At 45.5% G+C, this 24,276-nt stretch overlaps 1 protein-coding gene across 1 annotated transcript in view; it reads right to left on the bottom strand.

Annotated features, from left to right (window-relative positions):
* LOC124545864 (UDP-glycosyltransferase UGT5-like) overlaps positions 1-22,892 on the bottom strand; it is a 39,722-nt gene extending 16,830 nt beyond the window's left edge. The window contains exons 1-2 of the mRNA XM_047124823.1: positions 22,652-22,892; positions 9,891-10,480 (exon numbers count right to left, since the gene is read on the bottom strand). Coding sequence (XP_046980779.1) covers positions 9,891-10,463 — 573 coding nt within the window. The 5' untranslated portion in view covers positions 10,464-10,480; positions 22,652-22,892. The remainder of the gene's footprint in view (positions 1-9,890; positions 10,481-22,651) is intronic.
* Positions 22,893-24,276: the final 1,384 nt, after the last annotated feature.

Raw genomic sequence — 24,276 nt, 5'->3', positions numbered from 1 at the left:
GAAAGCCATAAATAGCAGCAAATCATCTCCAAGTAGCGAAACATAACTATTTGCAGTCAATGATCGCTTCAGTTGGACCAGAGGAGGCAGTCCATTCTATGTAAACACAGCCCATAGCATTATGGAGCTACCACCAGCTTGCACAGTGCCTTGTTGACAACTGTGTCCATGGATTCGTGGGGTCTGCGCTCCACTCGATCTCTACCATCATCTCTTATCAAATAAGGACTCATCTGGCCAGGTCACGTTTTTCCAGTGTCTAGGGCCCAACCGACAAGGTACCGAGCCCAGGGGATATGCTGCAGGCGTTGTTGTAATGTTACCAAACGCACTCGTGTCGGTCCTCTACTGCCGTAGCGCATTAACGCCAAACTTCGCCGCACTGTTCTAACGAATACGTTCCTTAACGAATGTGTTCGCCGTACGTCTCTCATTAACTTCTGCGATTATTTCACTCTGTGTTGCTTGTCTGTTAGCAGCGACAATTCTACGCAAACGCTGCTCTCGGTCGTTGAGTGACGGATGTCGGCCACTACGTTGTCTGTGGTAAAAGATAACTCCAGAAATTTGGTATTCTTGGCACACCTCGAAATATTGAATTCTCTAACGATTTCCGAAATGGAATGTCTCGCGTTTCTAGCTCCAAGTGCCGTTGCACGTTCAAAGCCTGTTAAATCCCGTAGTGCGGCCATAATTACGTTGGAAACGAAAGAACAATTCGGCAGAACACACGAAAGTACATCATCAATAAATCAAGCCTGAGAGATCGCACTATCTCTGCCTCCCGAAGTGAGCCGTTCCACTGGCTCTATTGAGCTGTTTTGGGTTTTCTATTCTTCTTGCACCCTTATGGGTCGGTGCGTCTGTACTTTCGATTCTGGGGAGAAAAGTTTTCCACTGTACAGCTACAGCAGCACTTTAATAGGCATATATTGTCATTTTTCAGTATATACTTTGCATTACACGCCATTTATAGGTATACTAAGTGTATATATAGTCTTGTGACCATATCTTATATTCCTGTATGTTGTGTCTTTTCTTTCGGATTTGTCCAAAACAACAGACACCATTTTGATCCTGCAGGAACTATGAATCAAGAAACAAAGGAATGATGTTAGCTGCTCGTGGGCATCAATTTGTATCGATGGGGCAAGTTGAAGAATTTGTATAGGACTGGGATTCGAACCTGTTCCCTTGCATATCAGGCAGATGCGCTGACCACTACGCCATCCGGGCACAGTGTCACCACAACTGCACAGACTTCCATAGCACATCTCTCGTCAGACCCAAATTCTCAACTTACATCACGTGCTACTGATGTAGAGCCCCTGCTCGTTAGCCTCATTACTTGCAGCACCTCGCTGATTCCCGTAATAGTTCGAGTTTGGCAGGTGTGCTACGGTAGTCTATGTGGTTCTACTGACCACTGTGTCTGGATGGCAAAGTGGTCAGCGTGTGTGCCTCGTAAGCAGGAGTCCCGTGTTCGAATCCCCATCCAGCAAAAACTTTTAACTTGCCCCATCAATTTGAATCAATGCCCACTGGCAGTTGATGTTGTCGTGGTCTTCAGTCCAGAGACTGGTATGATGCAGATCTCCATGCAACTCTATCCTGTGGAAGCTTCTTCATCTCCAAGTACTTACTGCAAACTACATCATTCTGAATCTGCTTAGTGTATTCATCTTTTGGTCTTCCTCTACGGTTTTTACCATCCACGCTGCCCTCCAATACTAAACTGGTATCCCTTGATGCCTCAGAACATGTCATATCAACCGATCCCTTCCTCTAGTCAAGTTGTGCCACGAAGTTCTCTTCTCTCCAATTCTATTCAGTACCTCCTCATTAGTTACGTGATCTACCCATCTAATCTTCAGCATTCTTCTGTAGCACCACATTTCGGAAGCTTCTATTCTTTTGTTGTCTGAACTATTTATTGTACATGTTTCACTTTCATACAGGGCTAATCCCCATAAAAATACTTTCAGAAAAGACTTCCTGACTCTTAAATCCACACTCGATGTTAACAAATTCCTCGTCTTCAGAAACGCTTTCCTTGCCATTGCCAGTCTACATTTTATATCCTCTCTACTTCGACCATCATCAGTTATTTTGCTCTCCAAATAGCAAAACTCGTCTACTAGTTTAAGTGTCTCATTTCCTAAGCTAATTCCCACAGCATCACCTGATTTAATTAGGCTACATTCCATTATACTCGTTCTGCTTTTTTTATGTTCATCTTATATCCTCCTTTCAAGACACTGTCCATTCCCTTCAACTGATCTTCTAGGTCCTTTGCTGTCTCTGACAGAATCACAATGTCATCGGCAAGCCTCAAAGTTTTCAATTCTTCTGCCTGGGTTTCAATTCCTATTCCAAATTTTTCTTTTGTTTCCCTTACTGCTTGCTTAATATACAGATTGAATAACATCAGGGATAGGCTACAATCCTGTCTTACTCCCTTCCCAACAACTGCTTCTTTTTATGACCCTCGACTCTTATAACTGCCATCTGGTTTCTGTACAAATTGTAAATAGCCTTTCGCTCAATGCATTTCACCCCTGCCAACTTCAAAATTTGAAAGATAGTATTCCAGTCCACAATGTCAAAAGCCTTCTCTAAGCCTACAAATGCTAGAAACCGGTTTGCCTTTCCTTATTCTGTCTTCTCTATTATAAGTCGTAAGGTTGCCTTGTGTGTTCCAACATTTCTATGGAATGCAACTAATCTTCCCCAGGGTTGGTCTTCCCCGAGGTTGGCTTCTACCTGGTTTTCCATTCGTCTGTAAAGAATTCTTGTTAGTATTTCGCAGGCGCGACTTAAAAAAAATGGTTCAAATGACTCTGAGCACTATGGGACTTAACATCTGTGGTCATCAGTCCCCTAGAACTTAGAACTACTTAAACCTAACTAACCTAAGGACATCACACACATCCATGCCAGAGGCAGGATTCGAACCTGCGACCGTAGCGGTCACGCAGTTCCAGACTGAAGTGCCTAGAACCGGATGGCCACACCGGCCGGCTGACTTTTTAAACTACACAGCTCTACACAGCTGTCATTTCACCGCCACACCCAGTCTTTTAATATCTTTTTATTTCTCTCCTATCCACTACTCCCCCCCCCACACCCCCACCCCCCACCCTCCACACCTTCTCTCCTGCCCTCCATCTAAACCGCAGAATTTCATTGTCTGCCACCCCCACCATACTATCCTTCCCCTTCCTTGCCCCAGCCTCCTCCTTACCCACACCCAGTCGCCAATCCCATCATGCACTAGTGCTGCTGCTCACAGTGTGGTTTCAGTTATCTGAGACTGCAGACATGTGTGCAAATTGTGTTTGATTGTGTGTGTGTGTGTGTGTGTGTGTGTCCATTGCTGACAAAGACCTTAGTGGCTGAAAGCTATAATTGTGTGAATCTTTTTGTTGTGCCTATCACGACTCAGAATATCTGTTGTATTGTGAGTAGCCACTTTCCTTCTCTACTATTATTACATTCCATCCTGGATTTTCCATTGTTTGATTTACTCCTACTTGACTGGGAGAAATATGTTTTCCTTTTAAATACTGTCAAAGACAGACGGCGTGATGAACTGTAGGAAACATGTGCCACTGTCACTCAATCAGATTCCAAGTGATGAGCATCGCACAAAAAACTATCTGATCAATGAGCGGTATATCACAGTTCATACAAGACGAGTATAGTTTCCTGGTCTAAGAAAAATAGCCGTTATGTGCAAAGCTGGAAAGGAAAACACCTCATGATATCAAGTATGATGTCATGACAATACCTGTTCAGACCATATCTTTTAAGGGACCTGAGTACAAATTCGTTTTAGTATACATTATAAACGTTGTTAATAGCTCAGATCAAAGACAAGACAGACATAGGCTACACACTGCTACACAAAGACAGATCTCTAGCACATGTTGCTTTTCAGGTATGTGAGTTCCTCGATGAACAATTTTGTGATTACTGTATAGGGCATATAGGTAGTTCAGCAAAATCTCAAGCCCCACAAAACTCAGACCTGACCACACTGGACAACTCATTATGGGGATCAATCAAGTCCCATGAGGACCAAGGTCGGTACAAGACTAATGAAGAAATGCACAAAAGTGGCGAGGACTTAGAGACACACAGGTCACTATGCAAAGCATGCTGCTGCTGATGAATCAGAGCATTACGCTCACCTACTTATTAGCGTGTGAGTCCACTTTTGAAAGCAATACAGCAGCGATTGTGGGTGACAGGGGTCTAAAAAGTCCCCGACAGATTTCTGGAGGTATGTGGCACCAGACACCGATGTTCACGCACTGGTTACGCTATTTTCATATTTCCGGAGGTATATGGCACCAGAGAGCAGATGTGCTTGCACCGGTTACGATTTTCCGTAAATAATTGGATGGTGCTTTGTGAGAACGGAGCTAGCGTCCAACAGCGTGTGGTGCTTTGTTCAAAATGGTTCAAATGGCTCTGAGCACTATGGGACTTAACATCTGTGGTCATCAGTCCCCTAGAACTTAGAACTACTTAAACCTAACTAACCTAAGGACATCACACACATCCATGCCCGAGGCAGAATTCGAACCTGCGACCATAGCGGTGGTGCTTTGTGGGAGCTTAGCTAGCGTCCAATAGCATCCCAGACTTGTTCCATAGGGCTCAGTCTGGGCGAACTTAGTGGCCCGCACATTAATATGAATTCATTATCATGTTCTTCACTTCACTGCAGCTCGATGCTGGCCTTATGATATGGACAATTATTCTGATGGAAGACGCCTATGCCTCTGACAAGACATCAAGTATGAAGCAATACAGATGCCCAGCAATAATGTTCACACAATCCACAGCTATCATGCAGCCTTCGATTAGTATCGCAGATCTCATGTAAGTGAACGCCCCACGTGGAATAATACTGCCCCTACCGGGCAGCGTCCGTGGCCCAGTGCATGTTTCGAGGAGGCGGTTCACTGGATGTCGATGTACCCAGACACAAGGATCAACTTGATTTCTATTGATCCACTGTCAAATATCGATGATCATGTCCTCAGTGCAGTCGTCAGTTATTGACGACTACTCTTTGACACTATGGGATCACATAGCGGTCGTCTTCTATGGAGATCTGTGTCCAACAACGGGCGGTGAACGGTGTGCTCTGAAACCCTTGTGCCTGTACCAGCATTGTTGCACTCTCCACCTGTCTTGCTTTTCACATCGGTCTGTGATGAGGCAAGCATGTCCAACATAGTTTCGCCATCTCGTGGTTTCACTGTGCTTCGACCACTTCCCATATACAGGGTGTTTCAAAAATGACCGGTATATTTGAAACGGCAATAAAAACTAAACGAGCAGCGATAGAAATACACCGTTTGTTGCAATATGCTTGGGACAACAGTACATTTTCAGGCGGACAAACTTTCGAAATTACAGTAGTTACACTTTTCAACAACAGATGGCGCTGCAAGTGATGTGAAAGATATAGAAGACAACGCAGTCTGTGGGTGCGCCATTCTGTACGTCGTCTTTCTGCTGTAAGCGTGTGCTGTTCACAACGTGCAAGTGTGCTGTGGACAACATGGTTTATTCCTTAGAACAGAGGATTTTTCTGGTGTTGGAATTCCACCGCCTAGAACACAGCATTGTTGCAACAAGACGAAGTTTTCAACGGAGGCTTAATGTAACCAAAGGACCGAAAAGCGATACAATAAAGGATCTGTTTGAAAAATTTCAACGGACTGGGAACGTGACGGATGAACGTGCTGGAAAGGTAGGGCGACCGCGTACGGCAACCACAGAGGGCAACACGCAGCTAGTGCAGCAGGTGATCCAACAGCGGCCTCGGGTTTCCGTTCGCCGTGTTGCAGCTGCGGTCCAAATGACGCCAACGTCCACGTATCGTCTCATGTGCCGGAGTTTACACCTCTATCCATACAAAATTCAAACGCGGCAACCCCTCAGCGCCGCTACCATTGCTGCACGAGAGACATTCGCTAACGATATAGTGCACAGGATTGATGACGGCGATATGCATGTGGCCAGCATTTGGTTTACTGACGAAGCTTATTTTTACCTGGACGGCTTCGTCAATAAACAGAACTGGCGCATATGGGAAACCGAAAAGCCCCATGTTGCAGTCCCATCGTCCCTGCATCCTCAAAAAGTACTGGTTGGGGCCGCCATTTCTTCCAAAGGAATCATTGCCCATTTTTCAGATCCGAAACGATTACTGCATCACGCTGTCTGGACATTCTTTGTGAATTTGTGGCGGTACAAACTCCCTTAGACGACACTGCGAACACCTCGTGGTTTATGCAAGATGGTGCCCGGCCACATCGCACGGCCGACGTCTTTAATTTCCTGAATGAATATTTCGATGTTCGTGTGATTGCTTTGGGCTATCCGAAACATACAGGAGGCGGCGTGGATTGGCCTTCCTATTCGCCAGACATGAACCCCTGTGACTTCTTTCTGTGGGGACACTTGAAAGACCGGGTGTACCGCCAGAATCCAGAAACAATTAAACAGCTGAAGCAGTACATCTCATCTGCATGTGGAGCCATTCCGCCAGACACGTTGTCAAAGGTTTCGGGTAATTTCATTCAGAGACTACGCCATATTATTGCTACGCATGGTGGATATGTGGAAAATATCGTACTATAGAGTTTCCCAGACCGCAGCGCTATCTGTTGTTGACAATTGTAACTACTGTAACTACTGTAATTTCGAAAGTTTGTCTGCCTGAAAATGTACTGTTGTCCCAAGCATATTGCAACAAACGGTGTATTTCTATCGCTGCTCGTTTAGTTTTTATTACCGTTTCAAATATACCGGTCATTTTTGAAACACCCTGTATGTGCACAATGGTAGCACGCTAGCAGGCAGCTAGCTTCGTCGTTTTCAATATGCTCGTTCCGAGGCGCCGGGTATAACAACTTGCTGTTAATAAAAGTCGCTCATGTCGGCGGGTTTCCCCATTTGCGGCCCGTATCGTTGCTAGAATGTTTCCCCATATGTCTCTGTTCCGCTTGAATACTTTCCTTACATCGTCAGTGCCCGCATCTCCACCAGGAGTCGTTCAGTTTCGTGGTAGGCAGTGGGCATAATGTCTTAGATCATCAATGTAGATCTGCTGGCTTCATAGTTTACATATATAAGTATTCCAAAACAGACAGTACCGATTTTTCGTCCATTGTATAGTGAATTGGGTCCTTGGGAACTACAGGATAACTTGCGGCAATTTGGGCTCTACCGTTGGTAGATGCGGAGTCTCGGACGCCACCTGCGGGTAATTCGGCACCATCGCTTTACGGTTCTTCGCATGGACACCAGTTGGCCCTTCTTTCAGTGATAAAAGTGTTTCTGTTCGGCGTGTCCCTCACTTCAGTAGAGTTCAATTTTCAAGCTATACTGGTCTGCAAAACTTCAGGACAGGAACTACAATAGTATGCCGCTAGAGGTCTTCCAGTCATGCACAGGAAGTTGGACGTCACATGACATTAGGTCGGCCTGCATATAGTTCCAAGTAGTGTCTGCCAATCAGGGAGCAGTTACGGTCGACTGTGATGGTGTTCTTCATTACATCTTGGCCCGGAGATAACATTTGCACGATTTACCACTGCAAAGATCAGCGGGAAGTTGGAAGGGGAACGAAGTGTGACGAGTGAAGCCCTGGAGTTTGGTAGCGCAGACAGCGTTGTTTGACGTGCGTGGGGAGCGTTCCGAAACACAGACACTGCTTCCCGAAGGAGAGGAGACGGTCGACAGTGCTTAACTACAGCAGCAGATGGCCGCTACATTGTGAAACAGGCAAGAAGAGACCCAGGTCAAACAGCGGCTCCAATTCCAACCCTATTTAACAGGACTGCAAGACACGCAATCTCACGCTACACAGGAGCACGGTGACTGTATGCGGGTAGTCGCTTTGCCCGACAATCTGTACATTATGTTCCGTTCACACTTGTACATCGGCAGCAGCGCTTGTGATAGTGTCAGGAACATAAGAACTGGACTAATTGAGTCCGCGTGCTCTTCTCGGAAAGAGTCAGCCTGAATGGTGAACCTCATAAGACGAGACGTGGGAACACGTAATGCATCCAAGAACACTGCCGAACATGGTCGTTTTGGTGGTCCAGGTGTTATGGTGAGGGGATACATAATATTGGATAGGGGTACTGACATTCAGATCTTTGAACATGGTACACGCAGCAGTCAACGTTGTAGTGACACTGTGCGCCTTTTCAGGAGTACATTCGGCAGTGACTTCACGCTCATGGATGACAATGCGCGACCGCATCGTACAGTGCAGGCGGATGAGTTCCCGGAACGAGAACATTTTCGGCTAATGGACTGGCCTATACGTTACCCGTTCGCTGGACTTAAAACCCATCAAGAACGTGTGGGATGCCACAGGAGACATGCAGCAGCATGTCCGCAAGCACCTGAGACCATCCAAAAGTCGTCAGCGGCCGTGTGGAGGAATGAAACGTCCTTGCACAAGAACTGCTTTCCAAGTTTGTGACTACCATGGAACCACGTTGCAGAGCATGCATATCCATCTGTGGTGATCACACGCCCTATTAACAACCATGTCCTGCCTTCTGTAATGTCCAGGGGACTATCGTAAAATTAGGTGACTTTCAATGAAGGTCTCATTTTTGTTCATCTCATTGTGTATTTTCATTCAGTTACCTTCTGTACTATACTGTAGCAGTATGGCGAACTTTCATCGCATTATGTAACTTGGTAGTGAATCATAATGCTAAAATTACTTTCGTCCTGAAGATTTTTACACCAGGTTTATGTCTTGGGGAGTATGTGATGCTGGCAGAAGCTGTCTTGTGAAAGAGGTTTCTTTGGGTTCGCGGGCCGCGGTGGTCTAGCGGTTCAGGCGCTCAGTCCGGAACCGCGGGACTGCTACGGTCGCAGGTTCGAATCCTGCCTCGGGCATGGATGTGTGTGATGTCCTTAGGTTAGTTAGGTTTAAGTAGTTCTAAGTTCTAGGAGACTGATGACCACAGATAAGTCCCATAGTGCTCAGAGCCATTTGAACCATTTTTTTTGGGGTTCTGAAAAACTGGAAAAACATAACAAGCTATACTACCACTACGGAACATGTTACAAGACAGATTGAAAAAGGGAAACGCACGTTACTAGCACCTCTATATTTAGAAAAAATGATCGACTGAGTGGAAGATACTGTTTGAAATAATGTAGTCGCCAGGAATAAAATGCAGGGAACAACCGTCTATCTACAATTTGTACAGAATGCAAACTGTAGCCCAGAGGATCAAAGGACCTGAAAGGGAGACATTAATTGAGAAGGGAGTGAGACAGGGCTGCAGCGTATCTCGCAACTGGTAATAGAGCAAGCAGTATATGCGACGAAAGATAAATTTGGAAAAGGAATTAAAGTTCAGTACCCGTAACAGATACCGCGTCGTATATGAAAGCATGTAAATAAAAGTAATGCCCACGTAAAATCGCATTTTTTTAAAAAACAAGGACTTTGTAACCGCATGCGTTAATTAACTTGGAACCCATTTGGGTCGAACATGAAGTGTTGTAATATTGCATGAATCTTTTTGAAACACACTGCATATAGCACATAGTATTGTTTAGATACTTGGTCATTAACCGGATATTTTAGTGAATTTTGTGTTCTGGCATAAAAATCCAATTTGTGTGTGTGTGTGTGTGTGAGTGAGAGAGAGAGAGAGAGAGAGAGAGAGAGAGAGAGAGAGGGAGAGAGAGAGAGAGACGGAGGGAGGGGGATAGCGAGAATGAATGCCTGTGTGTGTGTGAGAAGGGGAGTAAAGGAGAGAAATCATTTAAGGTACTCAGTGTATTTTATTAATAATTGTAGAACATGGTAGAAAGCGCCATCTTACCTGTGGTAGTGCCTTTGGTTGCTGGATGTGCATTCCGCCGGTCTCAATCACATTGGGTAAGTGAGGTCGGGGATAACTGAAGCTCACGTGACTTTGCACGATGATCAGCGACGTGTTGGCTCTGAGAGCTGACAGAGGTGGCATCGCAGGATCTTTGAAATTCTCTTTGACTATTTCATCCACTTTCGGTAAGAATTGATAATTATAAACGTACCTTGCGTACGTCAAAGCCACAGTGTTTTCTAAACGCTGCCAGAAAGTCATGTGGTCTGTAAAGTCGCTAAAAATATCAGGAATGTATGATGGCGTGCTTAGCTCGCCAACTGCATCTGTTACCCAGTGAAACCCTCCAACAGAAGACAAGGCGACAACGGGCACATTGAATTTGTGTGAGAATCCTAAGAAGCAATCGTTCATGAAGAAGTATTCCATGACAAGCAGGTCGAACTTTTTCTCTTTAATATTCATCAGTTTTTGAACAGCTTCCTGCCTTAAAAGGTTTTCACACATTTCGATGCCAATGTCCAGGAACATATCATATAGCTTTTTGCCTCTCATCGATCTTAGTATCATCGTATTTTGTGTTATCACTGTAAAAGAAAACACTCTGATAATACCATAAATTTCGTACACGTTCATGCTGTAAAACAGAGAATACATTTTAGTAACATGAATGCACAGACAACTTCGTGTGATATATGTAACTTTGTGATACCTGTACATGTCCAGCAAGATGAAGCGAACAAGCGCTGCAACAATATCACCTTCTCCGTAAAAAAGTATCAAGCTTGCCATCATAGGCTGGAAAGACTGAACAAATTTGGTTTCGTAACATTCAAATTGTATGATAATTGATAGCAACAAATAGCACGGGTGAATACATGGGGTAATATTAGTTTGGTGCATAAGTTTGTAGCGTTTTGGTTTTGCATGTTGGTATTCCGGTTGTTATCGGTTTATTTACCTGTTGCCATTTTTTATTTGCAGATCACTGTTGCTATTTGAGTTTACGTTTGTTCATTTATTTCTGTTGGTGATATTGAGTGGAGGTGTGGACGCTGGAAAATGGGATGCCAAGTGCAAAAATCGGAACTTCTACGACATACTCTTCAGTTCAGTAGAGGGGTGACAGCTGAAACATCAGCGCCGTGTATGGGGATAACGCTATTGGACAGAGCAAGGCAGATAAGTGGTTTTCTCGTTTTAAGGAGGGCCGTTTTGACATTAGTGGCTCTCCACGTTAGAAAGACCTTAGGCGTTTGATAAAGATCGTTCAAACGCATTAACCCACGATGATCGACGTCCTTGTACTCGAGAACTGGTAAATAAGATGTTATCATTATACCATAGGGCGACATTTAAATTCTGCGGGGAAGGTTCAAAAATCGAATGACCTAAGCCAAAATCACGAACGTCAGTGGGTGGCCTTTGAGAATCTCTGCTTGCTCGTCATCAATTGGCTCGTGAAAAATCCCCTTCCATTTCTACCCTTTTTTGTCATTGGTGACCAGAAATGTAGTCTTCATGCTGACACAAGGAAAAGAAGGGAATGGTTGAGCCCAAACTAAGCAGCAGCTCCTTGTACAAAGACCTGCAGACATCCGCAAAAGATGATGTTATGCGTCTGGGAGGACAGCGATCGTGTGGTGCACTACGAACTGCTTCCCTGAGGTGTAACCATCACTACTGACATTTATCGTGAACATATGCGACGTCTTGCAGACGCGATCCAAGAACAACGGCCAAGAAGACTGCATGAAGTGATCCTACTCCACAATAACGTCTGTTCGCGTTCTGCTAGATTGGAAAAAAATGTTATACAGGAGATGGGTTGGGTGTCATACCGCACCCGCCATGTTCAGCTGATCTTACGTCCTCAGGATTTCTTCTTTTCCGCTCTATATCGAACGCCTTCAAGAAACTTCCTTTCAGGATTAAAATTCGCTCCGGACACGGCTGGAGGAGTTCTTCACCTCAGAACCATGTGATTCCTACAAACGCGGAATCGAAAAGTTAACGCAACGTTGGCAGACTGTCGTAAACAGTGAATGAGAATATATTATTGACGATTAAAGTCTCTGTTATGTCTATCTATTGCACTTATTCAACTTATGGAAAAACGCTACGAGTTTACACACCAACCCAACAGAAGTAAACCCGTTCCAGTATACATTGGTTCATGAAAGAGTCTTTCGCGAGGTTTCGTAAAGAAAAACACGATCCGTAGTAAGATGCGATATTCTTTACTAATTGTGGGATCGTCGTTTTCAAGCACATCTGGATAACAATCATACGTTGCGTCACATTTGAAGTGACGTACTGCAGAGGGACCGAGAGGAGACTCCTCTTCATGAAGTCTGGACAGCAGCTGGATGCCTGTGAAGCGTCTCTGACGCTAATGAAATATTGCCAAAGATTAATTATTTATTAACCATGTTTACAGTCGTCTTGTTCCACTCTGGCCTTGTAGCCGATGCCTCAGTCAGCTGCGTGTTGGATTCCCTCTGGCAGCTGCCGAGTCAGCTCCGCATCTGCTTGTCCAGGCAAAGAGTGAGTGAACTCGCTTCGCGACCCGGTGCCGGCACTGCTGAGGTCCAGACGAATGGTTTCGTACTAGCTGCCGGATTGTGCTCGGTCGCACTTCGAATTTTGTGTTGATCCCTGATGACCCATTCGCTATGCAATGTCGTCGGAAGTCGTGTGGTAGATCGATCTCCTTCCTACCGGCCAGGTAGGTTTCAGCATCCGGAGGCGCCCAAGAGTTGAACAGGGACGTGGACCCCACGAGGCCCTGCCGCTGGTTCCGCGCTGAAGTTCGGTGCTGTCAACACTGTGCGATGTGGTGTTGTCGGAAGACAGTCGGCTTCTCTATCAGCATTGGTAGTCGGCGAACAGTGTGAAATTCATCAGACGAAGACCGTCATCTCAGTCACAACTTCGGCTGGTTCATAGACTGTTTTGGAGTATTTAGGACATTGATTCGGTACAGAACCGTAATCATGGAATCGAGTGCTGTTACTGTGAACGCTGTCGATCCCCATGATCAACTCCTTGAGAGCTGGAGAGCTCGACTATTTAAAGGGAGCTAACGCGAGGCTATGAGGTGACGTTCGTTTCGCAATGACCACATGTGTCCTCCTCGTTCTGCTCTAATCGCTTAACAGGCTCTTAGGGGCAGTGTAGGCTCTCTGATAATGGTTCTTACGAAATAGATACAATTTCTTTTGACGTCTCTTACGAGCTAACGCATATGCATGTCACGTTTCTGCTGGTTTTCTATCCTATGTTATTTTCTGCCGATCTCATCGTCTCTCTCTCTCGGCGCGGTATGGTAACGTGGTGAGGCGTGAAACACATGCGACACATGCCTAATTTCCTGATTCTAAAAAAAATGGTGCAAATGGCTCTGAGCACTATGGGACTCAACTACTGTGGTCATCAGTCCCCTAGAACTTAGAACTAATTAAACCTAACTAACCTAAGGACATCACACACATCCATGCCCGAGGCAGGATTCGAACCTGCGACCGTAGCAGCAGCGCGGCTCCGGACTGGAGCGCCTAGAACCGCACGACCACCGCGACCGGCTCCTGATTCTCTTTCCGTCTCTGGCATGACCGTAGTTTGCTTGTAGCAAGGTGAATGAGTTTTAATAACATTTTCTAATTCTCATCCTCTTGCTATTCTGTGCCACAACAGGCCGGCCGGAGTGAGCGAGCGGTTCTAGGCGCTACAGTCTGGAACCGCGCGACCGCTACGGTCGCAGATTCGAATCCTGCCTCGGGCATGGATGTGTATGATGTCCTTAGGTTAGGTAGGTTTAAGTAGTTCTAAGTTCTAGGGGACTGATGACCACAGAAGTTAAGTCCCATAGTGCTCAGAGCCATTTGAACCATTTTTTTGTGCCATAACAATATAAATGTAATTAGTATTCTTCACGTGAAGGTATATTAATTGATTTATATACCACATCAGGTACAGTATAAGAGCAAAAAGACGTCGCATCACGAAGGAATTATCCGAAAGCAACAGAGATGATTTATTGAAGAGGAAGAGTTTCACAAGTTGAGCAAGTCAGTGATAGTCCACCTCTGGGCCATATACAAGCAGTTATTCGGCTGGCATTGAAAGATTGAGTTGCTGAATGTCTTCCTCGGGGTATCGTGCCAAATTCTATTCAATTCGCGCGTTAGGTCATCAAAATCCCGAACTGGTTCCAGGGCACTGCCGACAATGCCCTGAACGTCCTCAGTTTGGGAGGTCCAGCGACCTTGCTGGCCAAGGTAGGGCTTGGCAAGCATGAAGACGAGCTGTAGAAACTTTAAGCGTGTCCAGGCCGTTTTTATATTGCTGAAATGTAAGGCCAGGACGACTTGCCACGGAAGGGCAACAAAACGGGGTGTAGAATAACGTCGACGTACCTCTGTGCTGTCAAGGTGGCCCTGATGTCAACCAAACTGATCCTTCTATGAAGACCAAAGACCATCACTCCCGGTTGTCGGGCCAGTATGATGGCCGACAGTTAGCTCAGTGCTCTCTGGGCGTCTCCAGACACGTTTTCGATTGTCATCGGGGCTCAGTTCGAAGCGGTACTCATCACTGAAGATAATTCTTCTCCAGTCAATCAGATTCCAAGCCGGGCTGTCTAGAGACGCTCCGGCCAGCAGTGGGATACTAATCTGACTGCCGCCCGCAATACAGTCCGACAACCAGGAATAATGGTCTGGAGCGCCGTTTATTTTCGAATCAAGACCCCTTTGGTGTTATCACCGACACCCTTACGGGACAGTAATACGTCGATGATATTCTACCCACTGTTTGGTTCTCTCTTATGGTAACACATTATGGGCTTACATTTTAGCAAGATAACGCCCGTTGACACACGGTGAAAATTTTTACTGCCGGTTTTCAAGCTTGCCAAACCCCTCCTTGGCCATCAAGGGCGCCGTATTTCTCCCCAACTGAGAACGTTTGGAGCATTATGGGCGGGAGCTTCCAACCAGCTCCGTATTTTGAAGATCTAACGCACTAGTTGGACAGGATTTGGCAAGATATCCTCTAGAGGACATCCGATAACTCTACCAACCAATGCTAATCCGAATAATTGCTTGCATAAGGGTCAGAGGTGGATCAACGCGTCTTCCACTTGCTTAATTTGTAAAGCTTCAAATGGTTCAAATGGCTCTGAGCACTAAGGGACTTCACTTCTGAGGTCATCAGTCCCCTAGAACTTAGAACTACTTAAATCTAACTAGCCTAAGGAGATTACATACATCCATGCTCGAGGCAGGATTCGAACCTGCGACCGTGGAAGTTGCGCGGCTCCAGACTGAAGCGCCTAGAACCGCTCGGACACTCCGGCCGGCAATTTCTAAAGTTCTTTCTCTTTAATAAATCATCCCATTTTCTGATATTGTAATAATTTGCTCGTCTATACATGCACATTACACACAGCTTTCTATCCCATCGGATAACTTCCTCGTGATGTGTCGTCCTTTACCTCTTAGAGTAAATGATAAATCATATCATGATTATCCATGCGTGATTGAAATCAACATAAATGCCGAAATCGGCCGATCGCACTATTAGTAAAGAATATTACAGCGTACTATCGACGATGTTTACCTTTACAATTTTTTTGGAAATTGTAGAGGCGCAAAAAAGAAAATTATACTTTGTTAGATGACGGGAGTGCCTGTGCATACGAGCCACCACTGACTACAATACGAAATATTTGCCCTGTTAGAACAATTGTTTTTCAAACGTAATCTTTTCGAGTAACTCCTTATTTCACTGGACCGAAATTTCACCCATGGCCCATGGTTGGGGACTGTGGTAGGTGCATCTTGGTGCACATATTTCTGCTGCTGTAAGAGGACATTTAATGTGCCAGTATGGTCCAAGGTGAACCGATTGCGCAGGATCTCCCGACCTCAATCCTCCCCGGGATTTTTCTGTCTAGGTTATCTCAAATTGAAGTGTACAGCAGTCCCGTTGATATGGTTCGAAACCGGGAGAAGAGAATTTTAGTCTTTTAGACATTTACGAGGTGGTCCTTGGTGTTGGAAAGAATTCGAAACTCACAGCAATACTGCGTCCGAATACGAGAACGACTCGTGGACCACCACCTTTAACAGATAAGGAGTGTACAGTGAGTAATACAGCAAGTAAGGTGCTGAAGCAATATTGTATTTCTTTTGAAGGTAGACCATGGATAAAGTCTGATTAGAATTAAATTACATATGCCCTAACTAGGGCAATATTTCATAGTGAATTCAGTGGCTGTTCGTAACCATATTATCGGAGTTATCTCTCAAACGCCTCCGCTCCTAGCCGTGTAGCTATCTCTAGAGGGAATCATCAGTCCCTCCTTATCTTGAGAGAAACAAGTAAAAACGTAAAAAGCGGAAAAAACGAGGACTCAAACTACATAAGCAAATCAAAGAGTTTAAAAGGGCATGACAATTGTCGTAACACGATTGGTAAAAGAAAACAGAGATAACCCAGGAAGCATCTTACACAAGAGGATCGAAAGCACAACAGGGTGAGAGAAGAAGAAAGTAAGCTGTACTCGCTTGGTGGGGACCCGCCACAGGGGGAGGATCTCGTCCCCACAACCACCCCAAACACTGGAAGTGGAGGGGAATTACATAGTGAGCCGTGAGCGGCTCGTGTTCGTGCCATCTCTCTCTTTTACATTTTCTTTTTACTGTACTGCCACCGCGTTTTGTTAATTCATTACTGTTGTTACTGAGTTGCTGCCTTGCCTGCCCGTGAGCGGCAGCAGCAGCGCTTATCGATATACGCCCCGCCGTATTATCTTTGCTGGACTGCTATGATTTCCCGGTTGGTGTGTCGTAAGTGAGTTCGTATTTGGCAGTGAGTTGCAACGTGCCAGGAGTGGAGTTCGGACCGCCGGCCGCGGTGGTCTCGCGGTTCTAGGCGCGCAGTCCGGAACCGTGCGACTGCTACGGTCGCAGGTTCGAATCCTGCCTCGGGCATGGATGTGTGTGATGTCCTTAGGTTAGTTAGGTTTAAGTAGTTCTAAGTTCTAGGGGAGTAATGACCACAGCAGTTGAGTCCCATAGTGCTCAGAGCCATTTAAACCATTTTTTTTGGAGTTCGGACCTGGCAGTCGGACAGTTGGGACGCGGCAGGAGTGGGTCGGGTTGGAGCGGCAGTGAGGTTCGGATAGCCATGACTCGCCAGACCGTTGCCGGCACACATGGTTTCAGTAGGGACGGTCTTGGTTGATCATCGGTTGGTCGTCTTACCGGACGAAGTGATTGCTCGCCGATCGTTTATGGGTTGGCGATGTGTGTGTCTCAACTCGTGGTTCGTCCTCTTCAGTGCGTAGTCACTCCTTTTACCATTGGTAGCGTTCTTCGTCCAAGTGTTTGTGATATTGTGTATAGCTTGTGATGTCAAGTGCCCAGTTATTTTAGTGCTGTTTCCGTGCTGATGTGTACCGGTTGGTCGGTTGGCGCAGTTGCGACGCAGCACCAGTGGGGCATGCAGCGTCATTAAGGTGCGGATAACCATTACTTGCCCAACGATTGCCGACACACCTGTTTGAGTGGGGACGACATTGGTTGACCGTCGGTCGGTCGTCATGTTAGACGACGTGTAGCTGGCCGGCGATTGCTTATGGGTTGGCTGTGTGCTCCGACTCGTGGTTCGTCCTCGTTATTGCACAGTGACTGCCGTGAGCATCGTCTAGTCCTCGTGCAGATGTTCGTGGGGCTGTGTGTAGCTTATGTTACTTTCACTGACAAGTTTATTTAAGTGTTGTCGTCGTACTGCCTCTGAGTTACTCGGTCCTTTGATTAAACGACGTGGGTTTTCGGGTCCTCCGGGTCGTCTGTGATCCGTTCTTTTTGGTTCTACAGTCTCTGCTGTCAGCAGCGTTGGAATTTTGGTGCGAGTGCGGAGCGGAACCTTGGTGCAAGTGCGGAGCGGAAACCACCTTGAACATTGGTCTGTTGACGGTCTGTCGATTGGGTAGCCGTCGGATTGAGGATGGTTGGACCGACTGCCTGTCTCACCTAAGCGAGCGTTAGTGTTTGAATTGCAGGCCGACCCTTGAACATCTGGGCGCCATTGTGTGTACTGCCTTACTTTTTTTAAAATTTGTTCTTGTTGTTGGTACTTGTATGACTTCTAGCCTGTTTTCTGGTTTAAATTAGAGTTGGTTTACTCTTAAGGCCTTCAGCCTAGTATAAAGTACTGTTTCACTTCTCTCTAAATTTTTTTTAATTTTTAAGTCTTCGGCCTTCAGCAGATTTGAATTTAATTTGTTTACTTCAACCTATTGAAATTTTAAGTCTTCGCCCTTCAGCCGGTTTGAGTTCCAGTTGTTTGTTCTTAAGGCCTTCAGCCTAAATTAAAGATCTGTTTCACGTACGGACTTTGGTATTAAAAAAAATTAATGTTTTGGAGTTTTAAGTGTTTGGCCTTCAGCCGATTTGAATTTAACTTGTTTACTTCAGCCTAACTAAAGAACTGTTTTAAGATAAGGCTTGCCTTTTAAATTTCTGTTTATGCTTGCGTTTTAAGTTGTTGGCCTTCAGTCGTTTTTAAATTAAAGTGGCTTTCAGCCGGTAACCGTCCCAAAGATTAAAGCTGTGTATTTAAAAAATTTTTTGGGCTCTTGTAATGTTTGATCAAATAATAAAGTTGTATGTTCGAGTGTAACTGACAGGCCCTTATTTTGGCCCCTTTCCACAATTTATTCTATCTGTCCTGTCCTGCGGGTTAAGCAGGCATTTCACATAGGCTAGAGTAAAATCCGTTCTCCGTCACGAAATGCACCAATCTGGTAGAAGCTGTCACGTCATCCTCAAGCATCTGAGGTAGTGACGTAGGCAAGCTGAGAGCATGCCGTAGATCGGCCAGCAGGCCGCACTCAAGAAGAACATTCGCTATCGTCAGAACGGATCACAGACGACCCATAAGGGGTGGAGGACCCGAAAACCCACGTCGTTTAATCAAAGGACCGAGTAACTCAGAGGCAGTACGACGACAACACTTAAATAAACTTGTCAGTGAAAGTAACATAAGCTACACACAGAACGAACTCGTGGGTGAATTTCGTGTGGTCGATGCGAAGTAGGCACAACAAAGTGGCATGTTTTCGAGAGGCCTGGAAATATGTGTGTCGCACCTTATTGGGTCCTTTAATCGCTCTCAACTTGTTTTGGGTCGCAGTCGGCTGCCGTTTCAGTTCCCAGAGCCTCAAAATACAACGTCGAAGTTTTAATCTTAAGTCTGTGCCCGGTATCACCTGTAGCTTCGTCTTTAGCTAGACGATCAGTGAGTTCATTTCCTGGAATGCCTGTGTGAGTCGGTGTCCAGATGAAGGATGTTGGCGACCAAAATATTTATGGGACAGCACAGGGTTATGCCTTTTAAGCAGCTCATGGAATCGCTATAGATCAGAAAGGTCGTCGTGGTCTGGGGTTTGACGTACCTCAAAGCCTGAGAGATGGCAACCGACTCTGTAGTGTATACACTACAGTCACTCGGCTAAGAGTGCTTCTCGTGTTCCCTTGCTGTGCAAAAGTGTAACCGACCCTGTCGCTGACTTTCGATCCGTCTGTGTAGATGCACACCGATTTAGAATACTCATGGAGGACTGAAAGAAACAGGTGTTGGAGAAATGTAGAATTCTTGGGCTGCAAAGGAAGGTCCATCCATATCATAGGGCAGGGTACAGCCCATGGGAGGTGTCGAGAGGGAGCTCTGGGAACACAGTGTAACAGAGACTGTTGGAGGTCCTTCGGTAGAATATCGAGTCATATCCCAAATGGTCTTCCCTGTTTTTGGCGATGCGCAAACAGTCTGAACTGCTGGTTGTGGGACAGAGTTAAGAGACGTGAGTGAGTAGGTATCTGACAGATTACGACTTCGTAGCTTGCGAGAAGCTGCTGTCGTCTAACCCACAGCAGTGGGACAATGGCTTCCGCCAGGTGGCTGTCAACAGAGCTCGTACAGCAGGTACCCATTATCAACTGCACGACATTGTGGTGAATAGGGTCTAGCAAGCTCATAGGCAACACATCCGTAGTCCAAACGAGATAAAATCAGCGCTTTGTAATATCTCAAAAGAAGGGTGTGGTCCTCGCTCCACGCGGAGTGACTACGAAAATGGAGATCATTCAGCCTCTCCATACAATTCGGCGGACATGCAGCAGCCAAGCTAGCTTGTGGTCCAATAAAATACCTAATAATTGGAAAATTTCAACGACTTCAAGTAAATGATCAACAAGATAAATTTCTGGATGCGGGTGCACAGACTGGAGTCGATAAAAGTGCATAACTCGTGATTTTGCAGGAGGAAATTGATAGCTGTGATTCAGGGCCCGGTCGTGGACTCTACAGACAGCTGGCGCTCAGCGGTGCACAGTGATGTAGAGGCAGAGTACAGGCGAAGCTCATCTGTGTACAGTGATGGAGGGACTGTGGGGCCCACTGCATATACGGTACCACTGATGGCGATAGCAAACAGCGTTACGCTCAGATCCAATTCCTGAGGGACTCCAGTTTCCTGTTCATATCGGTTGCTGAGAGCAGAACTTATCTGGAGCCGATAGATTGGAAATTCTGGATAAAAGTGGGTAAACTTCCACAGAAATCCCACTCAAGCAGTGTAGATAGGATGTGATGTCGCCAGTTGGTATCATATGCCTTCTGTAGGTCAAAGAACACATTCATCAGTTGTTGGCGATGCCCAAAACCATTGTGCACTGCGGGTTCCAAACTAACCGATGATCTGTGGTGGACATTTTGGAATCGTGATATATGCCCTCTAGCTTCAAGCCATCAGCAAAGACAGAGGTTGACCATTCGTTCGAATAGCTTACACAGCCCATTCGTCAGAGAGACTGGCCGAAGGTTACTTAAAATGTGTGGGTCCTTTCACAGTTTCAGGACAGGAATAATAATATATTTCCGCCATTGAGAGAGAAATACTCCCTCCATCCAAATATGACTAAAAAAGCTGCCGACACGAAGGTGATCGAACATTTGGTTGTAGATTTTGTTGGGACCACTCTGTCAAAGTGCTGCAAAGTTCCGTACAGTTGACACATTCAAGGGGTTGTTCACAACAGCTGACCTCATGGGATGCCTGTCCACGTGCCCTATAGATAGCCTCATTTAAACAGCGGAAGGACATGGGTCCGAAACTTTGGCACTTACATCTCATCAGAGGAGGGAAGTAAGGCCTGACATCACACCTATAAACCATCACCTTATCCTTCTCAATCAAAATATTTCCGTAAAGGCTAGGGTAAATGTTCCACTGTCCACTCAATTACTCTTGGGTCCCTTCTGGATGCGGCGAACTCTATGCCACGCCAGATTAGCACACAACTCTTCATCAGTTTGAAGCTTTAGGTCCCGATGGAAGATAACACCTTGAATTCCATTGAGCTTGTTATGAGGAGAAACGGTGACTGGTATATCTCCTACACTGAAACAGGCCTGAACTGCCCATGATTGGTTGGCGTGCGACGTCTTGATCAGTAAAGATCCTTTTCTCACTTTCTCTATTGCCACAACCTCCCTAAACAGATCCTCAACATTTTTAATGAAAAACATTGTCTTCGTTGAAGCGAAACAGCCGCCGTCAGTGCGGGAACAAACCAAGAACTCAACAAACTGTCCACTTTCATTTCTCCTTGCCTGGCTCTGGTCTTGAGGCATGGTCAGTAACAGAAATACAGTGGGATTGTAAACCTCTGAATTAAAATCACTGTTGCTGACTGACAAGGTGGCCGTGTTGGCACGGCCACCGTTTAATCCGTTTCATTGCGGATCATCCGCCCCGATGCCACTCACTTCCATTTGAGTCTCTCTCCACAGCAAGGGCAAAGGCTACGGGAAACAGTAGCCAGTAGCCGTTGCCCAGAGTCCCGGCACCCCGAAGTGAACAGGCACCTACTGCTTGGCAGACATCGGCAGTGCGATCCCTGCATTGTCAGGGGGCTACCATCGAGAAGGTACATAACAACCCCACCAAGACGGACTGACTTCCGTGCTGGATGTCGGGTGCAGAAGTAGATCCACTTGATTGGTAGGTATAAAAGATAACAACGCACAGCTTAGAGGTAATTCACCACAGCAAGGCGTCCTTCCCCAAACGGCCCGCACTTCGGTAAAATTTGGAAAGTGGAGGTCAAACCCAAAAGAGGACTAGAATTTGAAAAACCAAAAAAATCTGAGGGAATATGCGTTTAAAAAAGTAAAAACAGCAGAAGCCTTCAAAATTACGAGGAACAGTTACAAGAACAGTAACAGACTATTAGACGCCTTTTACGACAGGAAAGGAAGGGCCGTAGTTCTATGACAACCCCCGATACCGCAGGGAGAGTCTGTGTAGATAACGCTTCCTGATACTAAACAAGGTTTTCGATTACCTTCCACAAATCTCACGTTTTCAGGGCTACATGGATAAACTTTTTTTATTATTCCCTTATACTCCTGCAGACGTTCATAACAAATCAACTAAAATTTCCAACAACAGAATTTCCAATTCGTTCCATGTGAAAACTAAGAGAATCAGATTTTCAGAATCTATCACTGTGGAAAACGATATCAGTATGTCCTTCTGACACACTACCTAATAAGCAACATGTAGAGGGAATGGGTAACTCCATCTGAAATACTGGCTACTCTTTTTACATCACCCCATTGCAACAAAATTTAGATACTGTACTGCTCAGGACCATATAACAAGAACAACAAGTGCGTTTACTTACAGGTCGTTGGAAGTACCACCGGAATTCTGAAAACGTCCCAGTTTTCAGGTATATCTTCCTCCAACTCGGTTATCAGCAGTGTGATGTTGTGACCTCTTTGGGACAGCCCAGTGAGGAGAGGTTTGAGGGAAAACCAGTGGCTTCTTGCTGGCAGGGGAAAAAGAGCCAACACATTCGCTGTCTCCACATGACTAGCAAACAGGACACACGCCGTGGGCACCACCAAAGCAAGTAGCCAGTTGCCTTTCATCTGTAACAATATACGTAAATTTCACAACCTCAGAGATAAACATCTACTTAATATGAATTGAGCAGCAGTATTTTGAATCTAACCTTTCGTTAGCAGATGATTAGCAAATCTAACACGGAATAGGGTCAAATATTGACAGGTCATAGGAATTGGGCTTTGTCCTCAATATAAAAGTAGCAACTAGAAGTTTCTTCTACGTGCCAAAGAATGTCGTGTCAAGAGGTAGAAGGAGAACGGAGGTTTTCAAACAAGCGTACCTGTTAGACGACAATCTACAGTCCTCGTGGAATCATTTCACGAGGTTTAATATCTTTTAAAATTATTGTTATCTAACCAGCATCCGAGGGCAGGTTGTGAGTAACGAAATGCAAATTCCTCGCAATATGTTCGGATATATTTTAAGGAAGAAGGAAGGAAGATTAGAGTTTAACATCCCGTCACCATCAGAGTCATTACAGATGGAGCACAAGCTCGGAATGTTTTCCAGATGTGGAAGGAAATGGTAGTGCTCTGTCAAAGGATTCATCCCGCCATTTTCCTGGAGCGACGGAAAACTCAAATCTGGATGGCCCCACTCGGATTTGAACTGTCGTCTTTCCGGAAGTGAGTCCACTGGATAACCACTGCGGAATCTCTTTTAATAAGAATCCAGTTAAAACAATACTGTTTTTCTTTTCTTATACCGACTGGTAACGTTACAGAAGAACGCTGAAAATTAGGTTGATCAATAACATAAGGAATGAGGACATTCTCTGCAGAATCGGTGAAGAAAGGAAATAATGGAAAATACTGACAAGGAAAATGTACGGGGTGATAGGACATGTGTTAAGAACACGTCCCTGGTATCCGAGGGAACTCAGAGAGTAAAAACAGTGGGGGACGATAGAGACTGGAATACATCCAACAAATAATTAAGGACGTTGGGCGGAAGTTCTACTTTGAGGTGAAGAGGTTGACACAGAACAGGAATTCGTGGGAGGCCGCATCAAACGAGTCAGAAGACACATGACTTAAAACTTTTTTGTATTCACAAAAGGAAATCATATTCTGGAGAAGTGGGTCAAATATCATAGTCCGGCTTTCATGGTTTGACTTTTCCGTAGTTTCCCTTATGAATTGTTGAATACTGAAATATTTGCATCTATGAGCCAGAAATGGTTTCATTCCCCGTCCTTGTTTAGTTTTATCTTGTGCTTTGTCTTTAAGGTCTCCCGTACGCCGGAGCAAATGGATGCAAATACAACGATCACCCGCAAGGCAGTTCGCTAGTGTGCAGTAACATTCGCTTGTATTCGTGGAAAAACGTTCGCACCGGACACAACGGAAGAGAAAAACGAGAGAACTAGGATAGCGTGTCAGCCCTAAAAATGCTATG

The sequence above is a fragment of the Schistocerca americana genome, chromosome 8, assembly GCF_021461395.2.
Source record: "Schistocerca americana isolate TAMUIC-IGC-003095 chromosome 8, iqSchAmer2.1, whole genome shotgun sequence".
Classification (NCBI taxonomy): Eukaryota; Metazoa; Arthropoda; class Insecta; order Orthoptera; family Acrididae; genus Schistocerca; species Schistocerca americana.
This window is presented reverse-complemented; position numbering and strand designations above follow the sequence as displayed.